The 27,480-nt window shown below is 36.2% G+C and overlaps 1 protein-coding gene across 6 annotated transcripts in view; it reads left to right on the top strand.

Moving 5' to 3' along the window:
* COL11A1 (collagen type XI alpha 1 chain) overlaps nt 1-27,480 on the top strand; it is a 188,536-nt gene that overhangs the window by 61,024 nt on the left and 100,032 nt on the right. Inside the window, exons 6-14 of one of the 6 annotated variants that reach the window (XM_063426069.1) lie at nt 16,739-16,894; nt 17,228-17,320; nt 22,691-22,708; nt 22,739-23,050; nt 23,654-23,716; nt 23,994-24,035; nt 24,333-24,395; nt 25,576-25,650; nt 27,135-27,218. In XM_063426069.1, the coding sequence (XP_063282139.1) occupies nt 16,739-16,894; nt 17,228-17,320; nt 22,691-22,708; nt 22,739-23,050; nt 23,654-23,716; nt 23,994-24,035; nt 24,333-24,395; nt 25,576-25,650; nt 27,135-27,218 (906 nt within the window). Of the gene's footprint in view, nt 1-15,862; nt 15,974-16,738; nt 16,895-17,227; nt 17,321-22,690; nt 23,051-23,653; nt 23,717-23,993; nt 24,036-24,332; nt 24,396-25,575; nt 25,651-27,134; nt 27,219-27,480 lie in introns of all 6 variants that reach the window. The other 5 variants (XM_063426068.1, XM_063426067.1, XM_063426070.1 and 2 more) reach the window with 5 other exon arrangements.

The following is a 27,480-nucleotide window of genomic DNA, read 5'->3' as shown; positions in this document are numbered from 1 at the left end:
CCGCTTACCATATTCAACAGAATTGATTTTCTTTCAGGAACGTCAGTGAACTGTCAACAATGAGTGTCTTCTTCTATAATAAAGTCAAAGGCTTCACCAGGTTTCAACAATAAGATACTTTAAGAAAACTGTGACACGATTAGGCTTATTTACATAGAGTAATTATGGGGAAATGTTCTAAAAGTGGAGAAGTCACCATGAAAACCAAGGAAACTTTCCTGCTGATTGACCCTTTTTAGACCTTTGCCCAGAATTTCTCCTTTATAACGTTTTTATAAATAGCCACGATAATATCCGATATAGTTTATAGAGCATGCAGTGCATCGTGCTTCACATAACCAGTCCAGATACTCAGCATAGGTTTTAACAAACTATTAATTATAATTTGGGGGGAATTACATAAATCTGAAAATGAATTGTTATGCTATGGGATTGTTCTTTTTTTTAATAAATGTATTATATCAATACTACATTATATTAAAGGAGAAAAGGTTAAAGGAAAACTTTGAAACTCACCTAGAACTTGTGCTAACACTTTTTATGTATTGCTATGCTTTCTTTTAAATTTGAAAGACCGAAATATCATAATCTAGCTCAGTCCAGGCTCATTCATTGAAAGCAATGCATATGCAATTATGTTTTCTCTAAACTGACTGCCCGATGCAAATGACAGAGCTTATGACAGTGATTGACAGGGAACTAAGATGGAAGTGCCCATTTGCAGGATAAAGAGTTACTGAATTCTACCTTAAATTAAATTTATTTGCACATTTCACAAATACTTCTTTGTACAATGCTGGGAGAAGTTAACATAATATTTAAAATCCTGATATGTCACATTTGCCCTTTAAGTCTGGAGCATGCTTTTATAGGTGACTTTACATACATTCTTAGAGGATATTCTATATACCAGAATTGGTACTAAGATGCTGATTAGTCTGTTTAACCCCTTAAGGACACATGACATGTGTGACATGTCATAATTACCTTTTATTTCAGAAGTTTGGTCCTTAAGGGCTTAAATAGTAGTGCCACCTACTATATGTTCTGACTGTCATGTGTTTAAAGTCAATAAATGTATGGTCTTTGACAACCAGCATTGTTTTGCCACTAGAAGGTGTCAACACATAGAGGGATCTGTATTTATCCAAGACACAAGCAAACACTATAATGGCTACAGATGGTACCTTTATTCATCCAACAACCCATCTTCTGTTCTTCTATTATAGCAGCTGCTGGGGAAAAAAAGACTATATTTTATTAGCACTGAACTATGTGGCATCACACTTCTGGGAGGGAAAAATATCTCTATTCTGCAACAATAACACACACGGAACTCATCCCCAAAAATCCCAATAGCATAACTTAGAGCTAAATAATGCCAGGCCTTGAGGGTCTGTAAAAACCCAGATGTTCGAGACACTACTGTCAAAAAAGAGTTTACGTTCATATTTTCCAGCAGACACAGTTTTAAAAAGTGTGGTGCAGTTTTCTGCTTAAAATATGATTTTTCACAAATTCCTATTTTTTTTAATTACAGTAATATTCTGTGTGTAGCAGAATGTCTAATCTACCAAGCCATCAATAATATAAATAATAGTAGCATCATTTCACTAACAAATGCATGCTAGATGATTAATAACGTGATAATTGTGTTTATTATACTGAGAATGTCTGAAAGGAATTATTCACCATAAAACAAACTTATTTTACTTACTAACATTCAGAAAAAACATCAGCTGGTACAATAATAACTAATGCCTGCAGCGATCTTACACATACCGTTAGGCAGAAAATTAATTCACATTAATAATTTTTCATGCAGGGATATCCTTGTTCAGTAAACAAAGAATTGTGGAAAACAGACAAAAGCATTGCAGTTTTTAGACCAATGAAATGAAAGTCGAAACATTTCCAGTTTGGCTAAAAATTTGCAATTTCTTGTCAATTCTCTACAAATCCCATCCTAGTGATCAGTCTGTCCTGTGACTCCAGTGTACTAGGTTTAGAATGACTCAGGAAATCTAAAAGTGGAGTCAGGAAATCTAAAAGTGGAGTCAGGAACTCTAAAAGTGGAGTAAGAATAGACGTAAAATCAGACCCTAAAAGGAATTCCTCAGTACCTAGAGGTTATGGTGCTACGACTGCCCTGGCACCCCTTCATCCAGCGTAAGTGGTGAAACCATTTATTAACAGACTGAATTTTTAACTGGTGTTTGCAGAGTGCTGCTACCCACCTCCTCCAGCCAGGAGCTTCCTTTGGCTCTACTGAGCTAAGCCCTGCACCACTAAACAGTCTTGCTACTTACATTGGCATTGACACAAAAGAATTCCATGCACCATAACCACTACAATGCTCTGTAGTGATTATGGCTCTTGGAGTGTTCCTTTAAAATTCTCAAGTGTAGTAACTTTTTAATACCTAAAAATAATTTATCAAGGTAAAATAAATACGATTCTGGGACAATGTGTGGAATTTTGAGAGACAATTCTACTGATTCCCTTAGTGATTGCTCTTTATATAGGACTTTGCCCAAGAATAGCAGCTTGGTTGCCTTAATAAATCTCCCCCACTAAATGTATTATTGGGGGGGTTGTGAAGGCAAAACAACTGGTTGGAGAATTGCTAATGATGGGCATTGCTAATGGGCATTGCTAATGATATTGATGGGCATTGATCCTGATGTTTAAGAACATCAGATGGCTACTTATTGGGGCTACATTTTTGCAGTAAACTGTACCATGCGCACCAATAGGCCACACAAATAAATTTAATAATGTATCAGGTGCTTTAGAATGTATGTGAGTCACAAAACTGAGTTAACTAAAAGTCATAGTGCTCAGCTATTTTGTAATTTATGAGAGTTATTTTAAAACTAAACATTTTAGCCTCTACCCCAGACCATTGGCCACCAGTCCAGACAATCACGACATGTTCTTCAATGGTCTTAAAGCCCATTTAAAAAATCAAGGTTATATATGTAAATCAATGACAGGGAGATGACTGGTTCATCAGTGGTCAGCATTTCCCGCACATTGAGGCAAACCCACAGGACATTATGCCCCATGACTCTTTACTGTCTTAGGTAGAATGAATGGGGAAAAAATTATCGGAACAGGAGCATTACTTGCTTAACCACAACACCCCATGCTGCCTTTGTGTCTGCTTTGTGCTTCCCTGCTATACTATATTCCAAATGAGAACCATGTGTCTTTGCCATGGGAGTGCTCTCATGAGGCCCCTGCTTCTTAAATGCACAATCCATTGATACAAACATCTCTCCCAGCTACTGTGTAACTCGATAACACTGCTTTGTGTGGAAAGCAGGAGTGCTGAGATCACTGTGGAAATATTCTGAGGCATACAGGGAAAATATATGTTTAAAAAACCCTTCACCTCTAATGCATTTTCCAGACAATGTCTCCACATTGGTGTAATTTGTGGCTTCAGACATTTTTAACCCTTTCCTTTATGCTGCATAGCTGTGCATTAAAATTCCTACCCGATGCAAAAATGGCAAATTTAAGTAATTCTTCTGGGTAGTTTTAAGCTATTTCCATGTTATTGTCGATAATAATTCCATAATTATGGTTTACATTAAATATTTCATAAGATCATGCTTCCCACCTTTTTTTATTTACATTTTTCAAGACCAGGGTTTGGCAAATTCTATGTTAGAATAACAATCTATACATCGGGAGAGGCTTATTAAAGTTTCATGATCTGAAAAGTGGTGTAAAATTCTAAATTTGGGGCAATCCCTATGGAAACCAACAGGACCAGTTGTCTCATTATTTTGGTTACTCATTGCACCTCTTTTTAGATCACTGCACTTTGCTCGATCTCCACCATTGTGCCAGTCCTAAAATAAATGATTAATTTTGAAACAGGCCAAAACACAGACCCTGATTTGATAAGCTGTCCAAATGATTCAATACAGTTATTTTATCTACAAAATTTCTATAGACTATAATGGTGACTTCTGTAGATAATTAATTTACAAAGTTTTACTAACTGTATTGAATCATTTGGAAAACTTATTAAATCAACATCATACTTTGTTAAAATAATGGGTCAGATATTAATGTTAATTTTTTTGGTCTTTTTTATCTGTTCCATTTATATTTACATAACTTAAAGGGGTATTATAGTGCCAGGAATACATTCCCCCTTCCCTCTCTCCCCATGGTCATAAATAAAGGTTTAAAGCCCTTTATTTACCTACCTGAACCCGGTGCCTCCTCCGATGTTCCTCAATGAACATGCGCTAATGCGCATGTGCGGCAATTGCCACATGCGTATTAGGCTTCCCCATTGGAAAGCAATGACTTAACACTTTCCTATGGCGAATTAGCTGATGCTGGATGTCCTCATGCAGAACGTGAGGACGTCCAGCAACAGTTAGCTGACCAAAAGTCCGTTAACAGCCAGAAAGGGCCTCCATTGACTGTCTGGTAGACAGCCACTGGAGACAGACTTAGTGCTGCAACATAAACATTGCGATTTCTATAAAACTGCAATGTTTTGCATTGCAGCACTAAGTGCAATATGGGCACAGTACCCAGACCACTTCAATGAGCTAAAGTGGTCTAGGTGCCTGGAGTGTCCCTTTAATCAATGTAGTTTAAGATGAAACCAGTATATGTCAATTAAACCCAGAAGTAGGGCTTTGCTAATACATTTATGGTCTTGCTAATAAATAAAAAGTTTACAATGCAAGGTAAACTTACTATGACAATGATACCTTTTAGGATTGTCAAAAAAAAAAGACATTTTATACATATCATACTTTAACATGCAAGCTATTATGAAGTGTGAAATGAGTTTGATGATTTTGTTACCGAAGATTTTCAATGTAGTATCACTGTCATTGTGAGTTAATTATTTTATTTTTTTCAGGACAAACATTTTTTAATGACAAATCTCTTGGCAAGATATGCTTAGTTGGCATCTTCTGGTTGAAACACGGACTACTACAGTTGTTTTGCTTAATCCTTAACTGTGCTAACAGATCCACTGTCACACTATTATAGATGCAAGTTTTAAATCTGCTTACCTATAGTTGTGGTATATGCTCTCTGACAGACTACACATGTACAAATGTCCTAGATTAGAATATTTTGTACTGTCCGGGGGTTTAACTGGCTGCACATCTGAAAAGCATACATTTTCAACACAACTTTCATTGTGTAGCACTGGTTCATACTGGAATATTAATTTCAAAATACAAAACAAGCATTCTCCCCTGGGCATCATACAATTGTCGGTCAGTTATATAATTATAATTTCAGAATTACTCTGCAGAGTCATAGCTAGGTCATTTTGCGCCCGAGGCAAAAACAGAAAATATAAACACATTAAGGTGCACATATACAGTCTTAAAAAAATTAAAGTGTCAACACGCCAGCAACGATTCACTATTTTTTTTCCTTGAACACGTTACCTTTCATTATGCAGACCTGATCAAGTGTCCAGTTAGCAAAAGTACCAAAACTAAAATTGGGCTTTTGTAGAAAGCATTTTATCCCCAACTTGAGTAATGGAGTACTATTACACAAAATGGATTTAGGGACCACTGACCCCAACAAGCATTGCTTCCTCTTAATTTGATCAGCTCGTCTAGTTACATGCAAATGCTCCTGACCATTTCAAAACCAAAATCAGTTTCAATATTAAGTATAAAAATGTGATTATCATTTCAGTTCACAATCTAATTACATGCATAATATTTGACATTTTCATTTAAGTACTGACTGCATTGTGTGTACCCACTACTGGTACATACCATCATGGCGCGTAATGTTGAGGCAAAGCGCAGCTAAGGGGATTTCCAGCCAGTGCTATGACTCATTAGGAGTGAAAGGGAGAGGACATGATGGTCTGTACTAGCAGCAGTTACAGACACTGCAAGACACCATTGGACCACCAGGGAAACATTTTTATTTATTATATTGCTGACCCGTCAATATAAAACTGCTAAATTAAAGGTTATCTTCAATCACTAAGTTGAATATATATAAAATATATATATATATAGTTAAACTACATTTTAAGAACAAAATCCTTCCTATCATTTAATGACCAATTATTCCCATAAAACCAAGTTGATCACAACCTTTTGTTCAATATTCTGATAAACACTTGTCATAAGGATTACCAGTCCCTGATACATTGAATGCCTCTGTTAGCACAGCAGAAAAAGAAAAAGCATCTTAATGGATTATGCATTATTCTGGTTATTTTGTGTTTAAAACTCTTGACGAGGGCAATATAGTATGACATCTACTAAATTTATTATGATCTATTTTCTTAGTTTCCAAGATCACCTATTTAAAATATACATACTGATACAAAAATGAACTGTAGGGGACGGCCTTTATGATACCATAAGTCTTTGTGGCAAAGTTAAAATGGCCTCCACGCCAGCAGAGGTGTTAATGTGAAGGTTTGAAGCGAATTTTCAAGCAAACTATGAAGCTAGATGTGCAGCCTTTTGGCAACATATCTATATATCTGCTGTACCAATCTCTGTGGACCAGTATGTTCTTTCGTGCGGGCATGGTACAGAGACGTCATTATTTAAGTTCTCCTGAGTGGATTCAGAGCCAGCTCTCAGATTTTAATATGCCTAGCTGTGGAATTGACTGATTGCTCGACCTTAGCTACTTCCAAGTCTGAATTATTCTACATTAAGCTACTGCCATATATCAGTCCACTCTTTCTTTCTTTTTATTTTAATAAGCCTAGTTTTTAGTTTTTAGTTTTTTTTCATTTGTGTTATCCCCAGTTAACCTCATATTAGTTTAACTTAGTAAGACTATTACTGTCATTGCCAAACCTAAATAAACCTGGTAGATTCTTACATATTTACTACATATTAAGCCCAGTTATTGATTAGAACTATATAATTTAAAACCTGCTCAGTTCTCTTGACACATCTTATACTTTTTTGGATACCGTACTGATGTTCCTAATGGCATGATTATATCCATAAGTGAATTTGTCATTGCAGTACAAAAGTAAAAATTGGAAATATAAAATATACACTGTGAAATATCTTATATATTGCATAGTTCATGCCATGTACCTTCCTTGTAAAAGATAAATATGTAGATAGACATTCACTTCTACCTGTTGTGATTCCTATAGTGCTTTTATATAAAACTAGATTCTCTCTACCAATTGCATACCAATCCAAAATGTTTATTATTGCCATCGCAGAGACATAACAGAGACATGACTTGACTACCCAAATACTGCTTTATAGAAAGCATTACTGATTGGCTGGGTTACATTATTATTAGATATTAGGAATACAAAATGAGATCAGATTTCATTTAAATATGTATGCCAAAAAAATGACACTGAAAACACTGAGAAAATTTTAATCCTAGTTGGATATTTTGTCTTAAAATTCACACTTCAATGAATAGCCTAAAATAATTTTGTAGTTAAGAGGTTAACAGCCAAATGCCTCATGAAAGAAAATGTAGATGAATGTTAAATATGAATCTTTACAGTTCAGTAATGCATGAGCTAGTTCTGGTTCAAAGTATTATCTTAGAGAATTCAATTTATAGGATACTTCATTTCAAAGCAATACATTACTGACCCTTCTAACTTTCCCGTTCAGATCTTCTGTTTCTGGGAGTCTGGAAGATATTCTCTAGATTCTGAGGCTTAAGAATCTAATCACAAGAAGGACTGACAACCAGGGTCAATTAAAGCCTGTATTGTTCATTGATCCAAAAAGATTAGAGGACCACGCAGCCATTTCAGTTAATCTAAATATCTCTTTTCCCAGAAAGCTTTATTTTCATTTACTTTTTAACCATAAAGGACTATGGGTATATTTTATGTTTGCCTTGATTACAGTCTGGTCCATAAGCAATAAGTACACTGGTGATATCTCCATGAGAACTGTCATTTGAGAGATTTTTGGTAGTAGTATCTACCCATCAGAAGGTCCATGTCCTTTTTCCAGCAACATTCTAAGAAGCTAATGGCATATGAGTGCCTTGCAATGAGGGTTAGTAGGGTGACTGTTGGTTTGATATGCACTGCTCCTGTTCAGCTATTATCAGAAGGGTATTTCCACAAGTTGAGAGGTTTTTTTTTGTTGGGAGGACATTCTGTTTTGTATTCAAATCCTTAAAGATCAGATTGTTAAGATTATACAGACCCTCACTGGTCCTCAAGAGTTGGATATGTACAAACTAAAAACATTTTGACAGCTCTGTTTCATTAAAAGGGAAAGATCTCTTTTCTAGAAATTCTACCATTGAATAAAATGTTGAAAATTGAACTAGAGTTAACTCTATTTAAATGTGATACTCTTTTTTATTTAAATGTATATTACGGTATATTAAATATTTAATAAATGATGATCAACATCCAGTTCTATCCAGGCACACATTCCATTGGAGGAGGAGAAACGGAAACGCTTTAGTTACCCTACCTCCACCTGCTGTGTTCAATGACAGAAAAAGGTAGAGTTCATCACAGTGATTGGCAGGGAGCCAATGTGGATTCACTTAGTTCCAGAATAGTGCCATGTTTATTTATCTTTCAGACCTCAAACCTTTACAATTAAATGTAATATTTAAAAATACCAGGATATGGTGGTACCCCTTTGAAAAAAAATCCAATAAAAAAAAAAAAATATATATATATATATATATATATATATATATATATATATATATATATATATATATATATATATATATATATATATATATATATATTTGTAGAGAAGCCTTTATGCACAAGGCGCATGTGTGACAATCTTCACAATCCAAAATGTTTTTAAGAGAGAAGTATCAAAACCAGTGCTTCTTTGTGACCTTTCACTACCACTTTGATCTACAGTTAAACCTTTGTGAGACAGTAATCTCTCCTGGCTCTCTGATTGATGTGTTAAAAACAAGGAATATATAAAACTGTGATTTCGCTTGAAATTGGCACTTTCATAAAATAAGTCTGAACGGACAAGCAATTAACAACTAAAAGGTGTTTGGAACGTTTCATTAAATTGAACACTACTCACCCTGTACAGTGCCATCAGTTAAACACTTTGTGACAGCTGCCGTACTATGTATGGTGGTTGTTAAAAGTGCTTAGAGAAAGCAAGTTTTACCATGATTGGCAAGACCATGCTACTTCTTGATGCCTCACTAATGAGAGATCAGGGAAAGAGTAAAGAGGTTGGTATCTCAAGCATGTAATTGATGGCACAGGCAGAGAAGAGCATCGGCAGTGAGGATGTCCAGTATCAGCCAACCAATAAGGTGGAATAATATGTATGGTGCACTAAATAGGAAATCATTAACTTATAGTTGAAATATATAGATAAAGTACCAAAAGGGCCTTAGTCACAAACAAACAGAATTTTGGAAAAGCATTATTCACAAAGGACTTAAAAAATGCAAAATATGTATATATGGGTTGACCAAAATTTGTAAGATGATCATGTTGGCATTTCTCTCTGCCTCTGGATAATGTTCGCAATGTGACAAACTATCAAACAGACCAACTATTCACATATTATTTGGAATTTCTGATGACCAATACATTGTTGTGGGTGCTAATGTTAAGCTTCGGGTGAGAGGTATGTTGTAGTAGCTATAATTATTGCATACATAATATATTATTTTTGGAAGAAATAATTATATTTTTGCAATATTATCATATGCCACTTCAAATTTAACTTGCTTAGCAATTACAGATTTTCCTTCCATAACCCATAATCATAATGTTTGTTCCAATTTTTAAAGAAACCAACTTACATCAGAATAGTAAAGACATTCATTCTCTCAAATGCCACCTGGGGATAAACATATTAAAAATCGAAAGTTACCAGTATTCATCTTGTACAGCCAGCTGTTGTCGAGCTACAGTTGTACGCCTGAGGATTATGAGATTCATACTTTAATATCAGCAGTACTAACAGGATTTCTTTACTATCTAAAACATTTTATCTCCTACTTGTAGTCAAAAGATTCCAATGTCAAAAAATAAAAAATATATAAAAACAATGTACTGAAATTCTGTTACCTCTGATACCTAGAAATGCTTTATTTACAGTATTGATAATCTATTCTTAAATATAAATTATAGTATTCATAATGTACATATATATACATATATATATATATATATATATATATATATATATAATAAATACACAAGATCCAGCGCACTCTCCTATCTACTAAACAGCAACTTCAATGTTGACAGATTTTATTAGTTTGTAAAAGTTTTTTTTAAAAACACCTAATCTAGGCAAAAAAATGGGGATTTAGTTACATTATATGATCATACATTGCATAAGCCTGCCACAACGTCAATGTACCCCATCTTTGGCAGGTCCTACTCTCACAGTCTAATGTCTGCTCTTATGAGATTAACCACTTACTTGGGAAAAAATTCCATCTGAGGCTCTCTGCAGTACAAGGCTAAATAGGGACCTGAGATGAGGCACCTGTAACAGGGAGGGGTGCAGAACCAAGGAGTTGGCTAGACTCCCAAATATATATATATATGGAACATGGGGGGGTGGTTGCACTCACCTGAACATGCTTAAATGGGGTGCTGCTGGGGGCCATATTATACAATAAATACACAAGATCCAGCGCACTCTCCTATCTACTAAACAGCAACTTCAATGTTGACAGATTTTATTAGTTTGTAAAAGTTTTTTTTAAAAACACCTAATCTAGGCAAAAAAATGGGGATTTAGTTACATTATATGATCATACATTGCATAAGCCTGCCACAACGTCAATGTACCCCATCTTTGGCAGGTCCTACTCTCACAGTCTAATGTCTGCTCTTATGAGATTAACCACTTACTTGGGAAAAAATTCCATCTGAGGCTCTCTGCAGTACAAGGCTAAATAGGGACCTGAGATGAGGCACCTGTAACAGGGAGGGGTGCAGAACCAAGGAGTTGGCTAGACTCCCAAATATATATATATATGGAACATGGGGGGGTGGTTGCACTCACCTGAACATGCTTAAATGGGGTGCTGCTGGGGGCCATATTATACAATAAATACACAAGATCCAGCGCACTCTCCTATCTACTAAACAGCAACTTCAATGTTGACAGATTTTATTAGTTTGTAAAAGTTTTTTTTAAAAACACCTAATCTAGGCAAAAAAATGGGGATTTAGTTACATTATATGATCATACATTGCATAAGCCTGCCACAACGTCAATGTACCCCATCTTTGGCAGGTCCTACTCTCACAGTCTAATGTCTGCTCTTATGAGATTAACCACTTACTTGGGAAAAAATTCCATCTGAGGCTCTCTGCAGTACAAGGCTAAATAGGGACCTGAGATGAGGCACCTGTAACAGGGAGGGGTGCAGAACCAAGGAGTTGGCTAGACTCCCAAATATATATATATATGGAACATGGGGGGGTGGTTGCACTCACCTGAACATGCTTAAATGGGGTGCTGCTGGGGGCCATATTATACAATAAATACACAAGATCCAGCGCACTCTCCTATCTACTAAACAGCAACTTCAATGTTGACAGATTTTATTAGTTTGTAAAAGTTTTTTTTAAAAACACCTAATCTAGGCAAAAAAATGGGGATTTAGTTACATTATATGATCATACATTGCATAAGCCTGCCACAACGTCAATGTACCCCATCTTTGGCAGGTCCTACTCTCACAGTCTAATGTCTGCTCTTATGAGATTAACCACTTACTTGGGAAAAAATTCCATCTGAGGCTCTCTGCAGTACAAGGCTAAATAGGGACCTGAGATGAGGCACCTGTAACAGGGAGGGGTGCAGAACCAAGGAGTTGGCTAGACTCCCAAATATATATATATATGGAACATGGGGGGGTGGTTGCACTCACCTGAACATGCTTAAATGGGGTGCTGCTGGGGGCCATATTATACAATAAATACACAAGATCCAGCGCACTCTCCTATCTACTAAACAGCAACTTCAATGTTGACAGATTTTATTAGTTTGTAAAAGTTTTTTTTAAAAACACCTAATCTAGGCAAAAAAATGGGGATTTAGTTACATTATATGATCATACATTGCATAAGCCTGCCACAACGTCAATGTACCCCATCTTTGGCAGGTCCTACTCTCACAGTCTAATGTCTGCTCTTATGAGATTAACCACTTACTTGGGAAAAAATTCCATCTGAGGCTCTCTGCAGTACAAGGTTAAATAGGGACCTGAGATGAGGCACCTGTAACAGGGAGGGGTGCAGAACCAAGGAGTTGGCTAGACTCCCAAATATATATATATATGGAACATGGGGGGGTGGTTGCACTCACCTGAACATGCTTAAATGGGGTGCTGCTGGGGGCCATATTATACAATAAATACACAAGATCCAGCGCACTCTCCTATCTACTAAACAGCAACTTCAATGTTGACAGATTTTATTAGTTTGTAAAAGTTTTTTTTAAAAACACCTAATCTAGGCAAAAAAATGGGGATTTAGTTACATTATATGATCATACATTGCATAAGCCTGCCACAACGTCAATGTACCCCATCTTTGGCAGGTCCTACTCTCACAGTCTAATGTCTGCTCTTATGAGATTAACCACTTACTTGGGAAAAAATTCCATCTGAGGCTCTCTGCAGTACAAGGCTAAATAGGGACCTGAGATGAGGCACCTGTAACAGGGAGGGGTGCAGAACCAAGGAGTTGGCTAGACTCCCAAATATATATATATATGGAACATGGGGGGGTGGTTGCACTCACCTGAACATGCTTAAATGGGGTGCTGCTGGGGGCCATATTATACAATAAATACACAAGATCCAGCGCACTCTCCTATCTACTAAACAGCAACTTCAATGTTGACAGATTTTATTAGTTTGTAAAAGTTTTTTTTAAAAACACCTAATCTAGGCAAAAAAATGGGGATTTAGTTACATTATATGATCATACATTGCATAAGCCTGCCACAACGTCAATGTACCCCATCTTTGGCAGGTCCTACTCTCACAGTCTAATGTCTGCTCTTATGAGATTAACCACTTACTTGGGAAAAAATTCCATCTGAGGCTCTCTGCAGTACAAGGCTAAATAGGGACCTGAGATGAGGCACCTGTAACAGGGAGGGGTGCAGAACCAAGGAGTTGGCTAGACTCCCAAATATATATATATATGGAACATGGGGGGGTGGTTGCACTCACCTGAACATGCTTAAATGGGGTGCTGCTGGGGGCCATATTATACAATAAATACACAAGATCCAGCGCACTCTCCTATCTACTAAACAGCAACTTCAATGTTGACAGATTTTATTAGTTTGTAAAAGTTTTTTTTAAAAACACCTAATCTAGGCAAAAAAATGGGGATTTAGTTACATTATATGATCATACATTGCATAAGCCTGCCACAACGTCAATGTACCCCATCTTTGGCAGGTCCTACTCTCACAGTCTAATGTCTGCTCTTATGAGATTAACCACTTACTTGGGAAAAAATTCCATCTGAGGCTCTCTGCAGTACAAGGCTAAATAGGGACCTGAGATGAGGCACCTGTAACAGGGAGGGGTGCAGAACCAAGGAGTTGGCTAGACTCCCAAATATATATATATATGGAACATGGGGGGGTGGTTGCACTCACCTGAACATGCTTAAATGGGGTGCTGCTGGGGGCCATATTATACAATAAATACACAAGATCCAGCGCACTCTCCTATCTACTAAACAGCAACTTCAATGTTGACAGATTTTATTAGTTTGTAAAAGTTTTTTTTAAAAACACCTAATCTAGGCAAAAAAATGGGGATTTAGTTACATTATATGATCATACATTGCATAAGCCTGCCACAACGTCAATGTACCCCATCTTTGGCAGGTCCTACTCTCACAGTCTAATGTCTGCTCTTATGAGATTAACCACTTACTTGGGAAAAAATTCCATCTGAGGCTCTCTGCAGTACAAGGCTAAATAGGGACCTGAGATGAGGCACCTGTAACAGGGAGGGGTGCAGAACCAAGGAGTTGGCTAGACTCCCAAATATATATATATATGGAACATGGGGGGGTGGTTGCACTCACCTGAACATGCTTAAATGGGGTGCTGCTGGGGGCCATATTATACAATAAATACACAAGATCCAGCGCACTCTCCTATCTACTAAACAGCAACTTCAATGTTGACAGATTTTATTAGTTTGTAAAAGTTTTTTTTAAAAACACCTAATCTAGGCAAAAAAATGGGGATTTAGTTACATTATATGATCATACATTGCATAAGCCTGCCACAACGTCAATGTACCCCATCTTTGGCAGGTCCTACTCTCACAGTCTAATGTCTGCTCTTATGAGATTAACCACTTACTTGGGAAAAAATTCCATCTGAGGCTCTCTGCAGTACAAGGCTAAATAGGGACCTGAGATGAGGCACCTGTAACAGGGAGGGGTGCAGAACCAAGGAGTTGGCTAGACTCCCAAATATATATATATATGGAACATGGGGGGGTGGTTGCACTCACCTGAACATGCTTAAATGGGGTGCTGCTGGGGGCCATATTATACAATAAATACACAAGATCCAGCGCACTCTCCTATCTACTAAACAGCAACTTATATATATATATGAATGTAATTTTCCAAACTGTAATAATTTTAAGGTAAAAAAATAGTTTTTTTTTAAATATTTTTATCACAGGTAATAGATATTGATCTGTAAATTTGTATCAAGCTACTAAAATCTTTACCTGTCAGTTGTAACTGATAACAGCAAGATAATTAAAAGACCCTAAAATCTCATAAAAATTAATATTTTCATGCTTTTATTTAAAAAAAAATGTTTACATGGTGAATGCATCATATATTTAATTGTTAAATGTTTCTTCTAAGGTTCAGAAAGAAACTGTAAACAAGTAGAAATCTGTATTTAAAATTTTCATTTGCCAAGTAAAATGCTTTTTTTTAACACACAAATACATTTTGTGCTCATTAATGAATTTCTAGTGCACTCCTTTTTATTTGCTGCTTAAGCTTGGGGTTGTACCCTACATCATCCTCAAACCAATACAATGTCAAGAGAGAACATTTAAACCAGGGGTAGATGACAATCCATATCATTCACATGATTGTAGTACATAGCAATAATATTTTATCATGAGCTGATTAATCTCAGGATTATTTTACCCCTGGTCTAAAGAAGACCAACAGCCTGGTTTTACATAGATTGTTTAATCCCCAATCCATAGGTTTAACTTTTTAAAGGCTTTTTAGACTTTCTGAAAGTCATTCAAGTAAATTTTTCTAGATGAGATTTCTTCACAATTTGTTGTTAATTGTGCCAATTATTTGGTATCTAAGGATGACTTAAGAAGATGCTAAACTGATTTCGGGGTAGATGAAGATCAATATTACCAACTTGTTTTTTTTATTCTGAGTAGACCTCACTTCCTTTAAAAAGGTTTAACCTTGTGAGCTGCTATTTTAAAGATATCAGACATTTTTAGAGGGTCTCGTTCTCTCTTCCTCCATTGTGCTTACATTTGCTACTATGCCAAAGATCTCCACATGTATATGGCATAGTAATATTTGATATCCCATGAATTTACTTCAATGATGCAAGAAGTATCTGCTCATTGTAAGGAATTATTGCTCAATTAACAACATGCTTATGAACTGTCTTCTGGGGCAGGGAAACACAGCCTGTTACTCTCTGCATCTTATAAACCCATAACTTCCTTTATATTCACTTAAATTGTGTCTCAATTGAGCCAAATAATTTGTGTTAAAATAGCAGAGACTCGCAGGTTGACATCCCTCTTATCAAACAGAAGCTGCTAACTAACCTTGCCTAGCCTAACACATTTCCCTTTTGCTATGTAGTATGCACCTGAAGATATAATCGAATATGACTATGAATATGGAGATTACAAGGAACCTGAGATTATAACAGATGCTCCTTTACTTACAGAAGATTATGTAGCTCAGACAGAGGTACAGTAACTCCATGTGCTCCGTGTACTGTGTGTCTCAAAAGTTACTATTAACCTGTCCTTCGTCATCTCACATGATATCCCAGTACCTTCCTTCCTGCTGACCTGTAGCCTCCTAAATCCTGAAGTAGGATGATGTTAAAGGCAGGCAACCCTTGTGACAAAACATGGTGTTAAAGGGCAACCTAGGAAAAGCAATACTCAACGACTATCCAGCTAGGAAATTGAAGGTCATCTTAACCAAATGATCTGGTCAGCTCAGTCTTCACTTCTCAGAAGTACTCAGAGTTGAAGAAATAGAGACGCATAGCAATGTTCTTGCATAATTTTAAGATATGTTTTAGAGCATTATCTTGATGAAAAATTATGGTCTGCACAGTTGTCTACTATTTTCATGAAACAGCGTACCTTTAAGTTATACCTTCATATCCTTGTTGGCTGAGCTCTTTTTTTTTTTTTTTTTTGATATCCTTAGCTTTTAAGAGAACAGTGACGGAGATGCTTCACCCTAAGATAACACAAATATCTCAAATAGTATATTTTAGATTTTGCTCAGTTTGTCCAGTTTGATTCTGGAGTTTTATTAGTTATGTTAATGCTAGTTTGCTAAGCTGTTAATAAGGTGAGGGTGTTTTCCACAGTGCAACACTGAATAAGAAAAATGACTTTAAAGGGGATATAGCCTGTCCTTAAACTTCCTCCTTGCTTCCTTTTCTTCCTTCTTTCATTTATGGTTTCCATTCGGTCTTTCACCACATTTTTGCAGAAGAAGAAAGCCAGTCCTAAATCGAAGAAGAAGCCAGTACCCCCTAAATCAAAGAAAAAAAACCAAAAGGTCACGCCCAAAAAATCATTTCCATCTAAGAAGAAGAACGGCAGGACGGATTACCAGCCGTCAACAAGAAAAAGAATAGGGGTAAAGGTAGCAGACAAAACTATCAAGATCTTCAGAAGGTTAAACCCCGAAGATCTCTGATTTTGAAACATGAAATTCCCTAACCCAGGGGTTGCCAGCATGTAGCTTTTTAGTTGTGGCCATACTTTAACTCCCACCATCCTCCTTGGTGAGGACTATGGGAGTTTTAATGAAACCACATCTGTGAAGCTACAGATTTATCACCCCGGCCCTAACCTCTCTGGAAGTCTACCACATCTCTGGCTAATACCATAACCTGACTATTTCTAGACTCCTGCTTTTATATCCTTTGCTTCTGCTCGCATTTTGCAGTCTAACTAGGTTTACTTTTTTTCACAGGGCAATATAGTTGATTACAATCCTGACCAATACAGCGAAGGAGACTATGGCTTTCAAACTGATACTCCTCGGATTACCACTGGACCCAACGAGGTAAAAAAGAAACATATATCAACGTTTTATGAGTCAACAGAAGTAAGTGTTTGTATAGTTCACGAAATTCAGTGGACAAGGATACCTAGAGATGTAGTATGGGTACCTGCTGATTTAATTCAAAGTTCACCAATCTTTCACACACTCAGCCTCAAACAAACTAAAAACAGAACATGAAATAAAATCAAAGTTTTCTATAACTTAAAATAAATCCATCTAAAAGTTTATCTAGTGTAGCTTTTTTATGCAACCACAATCAAGCCAAGCCCTGGATTGACACAGGAGTCCACCAACGTATCCTTAAATCACACAATGTAAGCTCTCTATACTTGCTTTTGCTTGCTGTTCTTAAATTGTAGATGCTCAAGACGAAATAAGCGTATTATGCTGTCCTATGAAAATCATATATTGACACTGCGTAGTATATGTCATAGATCCGTGTGATCTGTTTGGTAACAAGGACAATAGGAAATAATAATGCAAGCCAATGGAAACATTTTGAAACACCTAAATATGAAATGTTTCATACTACTACTTGCAGCCTAATCGAATGCTTGCTATCCGGTGTGAGTTGTATATGCAAAAGGAAATAAGGCACAGCAACATTATAATGATTTCCAAGCTAAACTTATAGCAATATTTTTTTAAAGCATCATCATTAGCTAGAACATATATAGTAAATTATCACATACTTTCACTTTTTCTGAATTCTTTGTTGGCGCATTGCTCATTTTCCTTTCAAATTAACTTACATTTATACTTTAAATTGATGGACAAGGCAGACATCAACTGCATGTGTGTCCTTCCTTCCTTCCCTTCCTTCCTTCCTTCCCTTCCTTCCTTCCTTCCTTCCTTCCTTCCTTCCCTTCCTTGCTTCCCTCCCTCCCTCTCTTCCTCCCTCCCTTAAGATTGTAGACTGTAAGGAGATTCAAACAATGGTACTCCAAGACAAATAATTCAATGATCGGTTTTATCCGACTCCACGAATACAGAGTTCATTTTTTCACCACACTTTTTTATGTATTTTTAAAAGCTCCATAGTATTTGTGTCATCCTGGAGGTATTTGGTCTATTATTGACTCAGATATCTGACTCAAATTGTCTATTTAATAGACATAATTATTATAGAAGTTTGTATTTTTGTTTCTTCAAAGAAAGACTTTAGACTTATTTAGACTTTAATGAATGCCAAATCAATTATAATTAATGTGCACATAATTGTCCTTTAAAAAAATATGGATGCTATGGAAGTAGAAGAAGGAAAAGAAGCAGATAAGTGAAAGTTAAATTGGGTAAACCATACATGTTTTCTTATGGTGATGTTGCTTTAAAGAAATTGCAATATAGTGTAAAAAGTCGTTTTTATTTGTGATCTGCTGCAATCTCCGACAACAACAAATGTAGCTGTATGTATTTGCTTAAGGACTAACGGAGCCTTAATGATTAAAAAAAATGGTACATCTGCTTAAAGGATTATAAAACATTAAAACTACGGCACTAGTTAGATGTTTCTCTGTTATTTCAGCATAAATCTCACTTTTCCATCACTGGAAGAAGCAGCATTAAGAATAGAAAACATACATTCATGTGGTGATTCACTAAATCCAGATTTTCCAAGCAAACTAAAAAAAAATAAAAAATTTGGCATATGGGGCAACTACAAACAAGTAGGCCAAACCAGTTCATTGTCTCACCAAATTTCATCCCCTTTCTTAATTTTCTAATAAATATTTTGTGCTAATACTGCAATAAATGGACTACAGAAACAATAAAAGAGACAGACACAGAATATATTTAATACTGCAGTCTACAAACCATAAATACTCTCCTTAACACCCTCCACCACCCACCACCCCTGGCTGACTGTTGTAAAACTGCAGTTTGCATGATGCATCAGGGCAGTTGTTGTTTTGCAGCATTTGGGGATCTACCATTTGCCCGGCCCTGGTTTATCCCGTTTAGCAAATCCAGTTAAGAGTGCACACTTTATAAATAGGATTGTCCCCAGAGGGTTTCTTCTGGGAGGTGAGCCAAATCCACAAACAGTTAAATTGAAGACAGAGTAGTTTCCCAAAGAGGAAGTCTTTATTTAGGAAACAGGGTACAGCAATGTTTTGGTTCTTGTTTTGAACCTTTATCAATCCTGGTTTAGCCTGTTGGCCAGCCCCCTTAGTAAAAGGAAGCTTGTGGAATTGCTTTATGTGTCTGGAGTCTGTTTTTTTTTTTTTTTGCAATCTTATTTAAGTGTGGATAGAGTCTGGAAATCTTTTGTAATTGGGGACAGAAACACCTATCTGGTCACTCAGACAGCCAGGGAGGTTTTCTTCCACGTCCGGTAGCTCCACAGAGCTAATGGAATTGGTAGGCAAACTGGGCTTAAGCCACCTGCCTTCCTCTCTTCCCAATGAGCTGTACGACAGCTCAGTGAGGAGCACTGGGAATATGTGTTCAGGTAGGGGAGTGCACATTCAGCTCCAGCACAGACTGATAGTCGTCACGGTTTCCATATGGGAACTTTGCATTATTTGCAAAGACCACTGACAGTGACACATCTGCTGGGGGTCAGGTGGCAGATAAGGGGTGTCAGGACTACAGTATGATCCAGCATGTAGAATTGTGTAACACAGAGGACTGATAGGTAACATATACTGGACCTTAAAATGGCCGGACCAACGTATCAAAAAATAGTCAGGAATAGCCGAGGTCAAGGGATACAGAAAGAGACACAATGATAAGATAAAGTCAGGGGTCAGGGAAGTCAAAAACAATGCCAAAGTCAAATAACCAGAATTACCAGAATCAATAACGCGCTCTCGGACAACTAGAAGGAACACCACGACAGGGCACTGAGCAGGATGAGAACTGGGCCTAAATACCCCTCCTCTGGATCTGATAGGCTGTAATCGGCCTTTAACCCCAAAGGCAGTTACCAGGTTCCCATTTGCATAATTGCTCCTGTGGATTTTATTGCTGCTCGGCACAACTTTTCCTGTCAGGACAGTAATATTGCCCGGCACAACTTTTCCTGTCTGAACAGTAAATTCCTTTAATCACATTTTTATAAGCGGATGAATGCGTGACAAGGGGGGACAGGAAAAGGTGAGTTTATCTTACTGTCTCTCGCAGGCACGGGCATTTCTACCAGCCGGTCTTATTTTGTTCCTGACGCTGATGTCACTGCACAAGAGAACAGCATTGATGTATACGGTGAATCCCGCGAGACTAAAGGATCCTCCATAGACATAGCCAGATCCGTCACTGGTGATGGCTGGGAGATTGACGCTTTTAGACAGTGGTCGCTCCATCCAGAAGTGTCAGGTGTAGGAAAAATACTGAAAGCAAGTGGATCTTACTTTGTTTCAGCATATCTCTTGACTGGGTTGGGATATAAGTACATTTCCAACACAGTCAAACATTTTATCTTTATGTAAGACTCATATTGCAGGGAGAACAGGGGTGACAGTGCCTCTTTAAATCTATCTCTGAATGACCAAATTCAAGGGTAATTCAGATGCTATTTAATGCTTAATATATGCATATTTTCCTGTGGAATTGTAATATTCAAACCCTTATTTTCCAGCACACAATAAATCACTCTGAATATTATTTGAGTGCAAGACTAATCCATGATTCTATTTAGTAGATACCAAAATGTTAATCTTGGGTCTTAATGAATCATCACATGAGAGTATTCATTAGCTGTAGAATCCCGGTTGTGTTAAATAATACAATATTTACTAATGCTGCTTCCATATTTTTTTTACCCTTTTAAAACTTAATATATTTTTCTAATAATTTTATATGGTTTTACATGTTTATATTTAACTTGTTTTATTGCATAAAAGCTATCCAAGCATGACAAATTATCAAACTATTGTCCTACTTGAAATATTGAAACTTAATCTTGGCCACTAGTATTTCTTGCATCATAAATTGTTTGTCAAAGGTTACATTTGGATCAAACTTTTTCTAGTTTATTCCAAATAAACAGTACGGCTCTGAGAGGGCATGTATTTTTAATATTTTTTATGACTTGTTATCTCATGGAAACAACTTGTTTGTCTTGAGAAATAAACTTCAGAAACATGTCAGATAAATATAAAAAAAATACATGGTCTCTCCAGGCTTCCATAGTAACTTTAACATTTTCAAATAAATTCTTTGACCAGTCTCCCTCCCAATGAATACCCTCATTTTTGGAGAATATGTAATTGTTTAAAGACAAAATCACATCATATTCACAGTACAGCCAACGTTCCGTCTGGTGTGAGTAGTCTGGCACTAAAAGGCTTAGTGTTAATAACAAAGATGCAGGTTGCATTTTGCATAGATAAATGCCATCATTCTAGAAATGGGATGGGCAAAAGGAAGATCCCCAGGTATGGAGAATTATAACTGTCACAATACTTCAAAGTTGCAGTTCTATAAAATCTTGAAATCTTTGTCTTGCTCACCTCTGTTCTAGAGCAACCCTGCCTTTGTGTGCCAAATCTAGTTCTGAGCTAAAAATCATTCAGAAAACATTATTCTATACTTGTATTTTTTTATTAAAGATACCTGCTTACCAATCTTAACTTGCTGATCTCTTAAGCCCCTACTTTAGAAAAGAGTCATAGGGATCAGACAAATCGCTTTAAATCGTGACATGACTGCGATGTCATTGGTCTTAAGTGAGTTAATTAGAAAACACTATATATTGACCCATTTCTCACTGATAGGAAAAGCTATTCCAAATATTCCATCAATAATAAAATCATATAAAATTTTGGTAATATCAATTTGTTTATGCAGTCGCTGCTTATATTAAATAAAGCATCTTCTAGCCTTCCTTTTTGCTGGAGAGACCTATGCTATGATATTATAGTAAAATTCAACCTCTATTAAGCTAAAACAGAGGTTTTGGTTGTGCTTTGAAAGCAACAGTACTTGGTAAACATCATTTTATTCATTTAAAATGTTTACTGAAATTATTCTCAATTTTTTTTAGCTACTTCCAAAGAAAACATACATTTTATTTTTTTACAGTATGTAAAAATGTACTTATTGAATGAGAAGAAAACATTCATTTTGAATGTTGTATTAAATTATAACTATAAACACATAGTTTATAGTAATTTGCTTTAAGTCAAAATTGTGATTATAATACATATATTTACTGGTACTGCTGCTTTACAATAAATGTCTGCTTTGCCGTCTTTTTGTTATTTAGTGAGCAATGAGGGCTCTGCTCCTAAATTAGAAATAAAAGACCTTGGCAAGACACTACAAAGCATAGCCAACATCTCAAAATGCTTCATGGCTTAAATGCATCTAACTGCTTTCACTAACCGTAACCGTGTGTTCCTCCCACTTCTCACATGGCAATGATAGCAAACACCTGTGGAGGAGGCCATTGTGGATGAGACCATTGTGGATGAGGCCATTGTGGATGAGGCCATTGTGGATGAGGCCGTTGTGGAGGAGTCCTTTGACAAGGAGTCCTTTTTGGAGGAACCATTTGTGGAAGAGTACTTAACAGGAGAGGATTATGATTCAGAGACAAAGCTGGTTGAGGAAGCAGACTATGGGGTGAAAATTGTAGATCCCACACCGACTTTGCCAGTGATAGGAGGAGATTTAGGAGAATATGATAATTATGAATATAAAGAATATGAAGATAAACCAACCAACACCAAAAGAGATGAGTTTGGACCAGGGGTACCTGCTGAGACTGATATCACAGAGACCAGTGTAAGTGGGGAATGGCAATGGACATATCTGGTTCTTGAAGGCAGCAGTAACATTGTGGTGACTCTCATAAGGATCCTTATGTACAACTATAAAGGTGCTATTTGAGGACATTCTGGTCGTATATAAGCCAGTAACAGAACATGATATATATAGCACAAAGAACAAGTATTTCAGAGAGTTTTACACAAGAAAGATTTTTCTTTACAAGAGTAACCTGTTATATAGTTTTTATTATATAGTAAAGAGCCCTTAAAATTAAAGTATGTTCTTTTTGTTAGTTTATGACATGACTGAGTACAAAACGGTAACATGCTGGCTAAATACACACACGCATGCGCACACATATTAGAAATTCTTCAAATGGGGTATTCTTGTGTTCACCATTACTTAGTTAATCATCAGGAAATATGGACAATGCAAATATATGTTTCCATTTCATATAAATTGGGTCATTAGTGACAAATGATGCAATGAGTACATTTTTTTCAATTCTATACAATGTAATATTTTAGTGGTGCAGATTTCACAGAAATCATCAGTTATACAAAAGGAAAGCATTAAGTCTTGTTCTTTAATCTGAGAAAAATTCTGAAAATTTTGCAGGTGAATAGCTATGGAGTGTATGGTGAGAAAGGTCAAAAGGGCGAACCAGCTGTGATTGAGCCGGTAAGTTTATAGGAAAGCAAACTTTATTGTGTACTTGATAGACAACGAGGAGACAGGTATGAAATTCCTACCATGGATCCCATGATAAATCATTTTTAATCATTGGATGTTTCATTGTATCAATAGAAAGTTATGTGTGTTTTTTTGGGGGGGGGTGATTTGAGAAATATTTTTTTTGTGTTGGGGTGCATAGTTTCATATTGCTTCTGATCAACGTTTTTAGCATCATCTTATTGTACCATCTATTTATATTAATATGATATATATTATTTTTAAGGGTATGCTGATTGAAGGACCACCTGGATTGGAAGGACCTGCTGTATGTATTAATTTTAATTTGAATCCTCTACAATTCTGTTAAAATTCAAAATGAAGTCTTGCAATCTCCTGTGTTCCAGTGCTCATTTTATGTCCACCTCCTACAATGTTTAGTAAGTTAGGGCTTGTCATGGCCATTTAACACCAACTTCTCCTGGCCTTCATGGCGGTGCAACATTAATTTCTATCTCTGTACTGAATAAACAGTGTCCCACAGTTCTTTCCTTGTACCTATCCTTTTTGGCACAGACCCCATGTGTTTCTTATGTATAAACAATGTATCTCTTCTTCTTTTTAGGGTCTTACTGGTCCGCCTGGCCTGCAAGGACCTCCCGGTACCTCTGGAGACCCTGGTGAGAGAGTGAGTACAGTACAGGCTTGTCAAATAGGTCAACCAGCCAGCATGGCAAACTAGTTTGTAATCCTAAATATTTATGATTTATTTGGTACAAGACAAAATAAAAAGATTGTATTATAAACCTAGCTTGCTTATCTTTCAACACAAAATTATTTTTTGTGGTGTATACCAACTTCTAGAAAGTCAAAATGTGTGTTTTAGATGACTGTATTGCTGTGTGCTCTTACATTTTGTTTTGTATTCTTTTTACTTCTTGCTTGATAACCAATGTAAATGCTGTTTGCCAAAGAAATATGGATTGTGTAATGCCTTTTTTAGTTTAACAAGAGTAAATATTGATTCCTAGTGAGGGGGAAATAAACAGCGACTAAAAACTGTGCATAACTTTGTGCCAGAAATATTATAGAGACCAAGTAGTACTAAAAGTAACGATTTTTTTTACGGAGGTTGTAATACCATTTAGCACTAAAGGCAACAGGCTCGATATCACCTTAAAGGCACCATAATAAATGTTGTGATCATCATAGTCTGATCTTAAACGATCCTTTACGAACATGGACTGCTGTAGTTTTTTTTAACTTTGGTTTCCCAAAGCAGTCCTGCAATCGTTGACTGGGTGGGCATTCCATTTTGCAATATATAATTAAGAACAGATTGTTAGGGCAACAAAGACTATCATTTGTACTTAATGAGTTTAATTCCAAGCATGTCCACAATAGCAAGGATTACAAATTATACAAGTTTTAAGAAAATAAAACTGACATTTATATATTTTGTGGCTTTACAGATCATTACATTGGTTTATTATTTACTGCAAATATGAATAGGTGACAATTCTTATTAAATATTATTGATGATAGGCATTAAGTTCAATTTCCATATTTGTTTGAATTATGATCTTTTAATTATTTAGCATACTTTTCAATCCAAATTTGATATCTGTTGGGTGTTCTCTGCATTTCCCAATTTTCTACCAGTTGGTTTCCTTTCCAATTTTTTGTCAATTAGTGAATGCATCAGTGCATGCTCTTTTATATGTTATTTTCTGTTCTCTTTTCCTACAAACATATTGACTTTATAGTTTTCATTGGCTGTCTCTTTGCAAGTGACAACTGTTTTCACTGCTGGGTAGCTATAGTCTGTGGTGATTTTTGCCAAAAATATCCTCTTCTCATATATTTAGGGACCTCCTGGTCGGGCTGGCTTGCCTGGTGCTGATGGATTACCAGGGCCCCCTGGCACCATGCTCATGTTACCGGTAAGTGAATATCTTGTGTGAAATATTTAGAAAACTGAATTCAGGTGAAATGTTGATATTGCATCTCTGTTTATAGAAATAGAATCACTCACCAATGACATACTTAGTTTGTATGCAAAGATGATTTTTTTTTCATAGCAGAAACATATATAACTTTATGAACTCTGATTTGATCTAAAAGGTCTACACAGGCACCCACAAATGTTTAAAGCCAAATGTAGGCTTGCATTGACAGCTTATAGTTATTTATGCTTGGGTGAGTTTCTCGATCTTTCAATAATTTTAATTTTTTTTAATTTTACTTTTTATTTATTACAAATTGGTGCTAGTCGGATTTACCCCATAAATATACAATGTCCTTTATTTCATCCTTTCATAGTTTTCTGTTTTGTGCAATGGTACACAATGTTATCACTTAGATTTCTGTGAGTTGTACTCAGAAAGTTGACAATTGAACTACTGTTCCCAGAAACCATTGCAGTGCCTATCACATACTTATTATGGAAAAAGGTGTTCTAAAAAGTATATTAAAGTGACAATTTAACTAAAAAAAATACATGGTTTTGATATAACAAAGTGTTTTAGTGTAGTTTACTGGGCTCCCGTTTGTAAAACAAAGCAAAACAAAAAAAATAAATAACATGCCATAGACTAAACAGACAGCCTCAACTCTGCAGCCAAATCCCATCAATTACGATGATTAATGGTCAAAACCATTGCTTCTCATAGAGAAGTATTAGCTCTTTTCAGCACCAAGATACATTACATGATGACGTTGAATTTAAATTCTTTGAAAATCAAAAAATCATGAGAACGAAGTGGCTTTGGTGATCTGTTTTTAAGCGACTAGATGCACGTTTTCTGCCAAATGGTTTACATTGCTTAGGAAAAGGGACAACATCTCTACATCTAAACCACTATATTAAGATGTTGTGGATATGGTCTGTAGAGTGAGTCCTGGTCGGGTGACATGACATTGAAGATCTTGCAGATTAGAGTTTTGCAGGAAGCACAGTAACTTAAAATGTTATCATTATGTTTTTATTTAATGCTTACATGTTTTTTTACATATATATTATAAAACGATTTATATAATGCATATATGCAACCATGCAAACAGACTTTATTATAATTGTTAAATTATTGAAGGAAAAAAAAAAAGAAGTTATTCAACCAATGATTCCATGAAATTTGAACTAGGGGTAAAACAAAATCTGCTTTACAGAAGGGGTGTTAAATGCGCTATGGAATCTGTTGGCGCTATATAAATGGCAATAATGATGATAATAATAACAGGAAATAGCCTTTCTGTGAATTAGTTAAGTTAAGTAAAGCAATGAGGAAAGCAATGAGTCTATAATAGGATTTTGGTTCTTATGTGCTGTTAAAATGTATGTTTCATGCACACGGTATAATGCCAATGTGCATGTTTTTTCTTTCTCATAAGTTTTTCTCATTCTTGTTTCACTCAACTTGTTTCACAGTTCCGATATGGAGGTGATGGAGAGAAAGGACCAACAATTTCAGCACAAGAGGCACAGGCTCAAGCCATTCTACAGCAGGCTAGGGTAATTAATAGTCTTCATTCTACCTGTTATTGTCACTACCAACTTCCCATCCCACTCATAAAACACCAAACATCTACTCTTCAATAAATTCAATAAAAAGTCTATGAGTATCAATTCCCTCTCATGAATAGACCACAGACAACTGCATGAAGTCAACTTTTGGTGTTGACATATGGTCAGATCTGAAATTCAATAATAAAATGACCTTAAAAGTCCGTAGCTGCATTGGAAATCCATGGAATCAGCATACGTAGGACCCAGT

Source organism: Pelobates fuscus, chromosome 7 (genome assembly GCF_036172605.1).
Source record: "Pelobates fuscus isolate aPelFus1 chromosome 7, aPelFus1.pri, whole genome shotgun sequence".
Taxonomy (NCBI): Eukaryota; Metazoa; Chordata; class Amphibia; order Anura; family Pelobatidae; genus Pelobates; species Pelobates fuscus.
The sequence above is the reverse complement of the archived record's forward strand: the minus strand, read 5'-3'. Positions and strand labels throughout refer to the sequence as shown.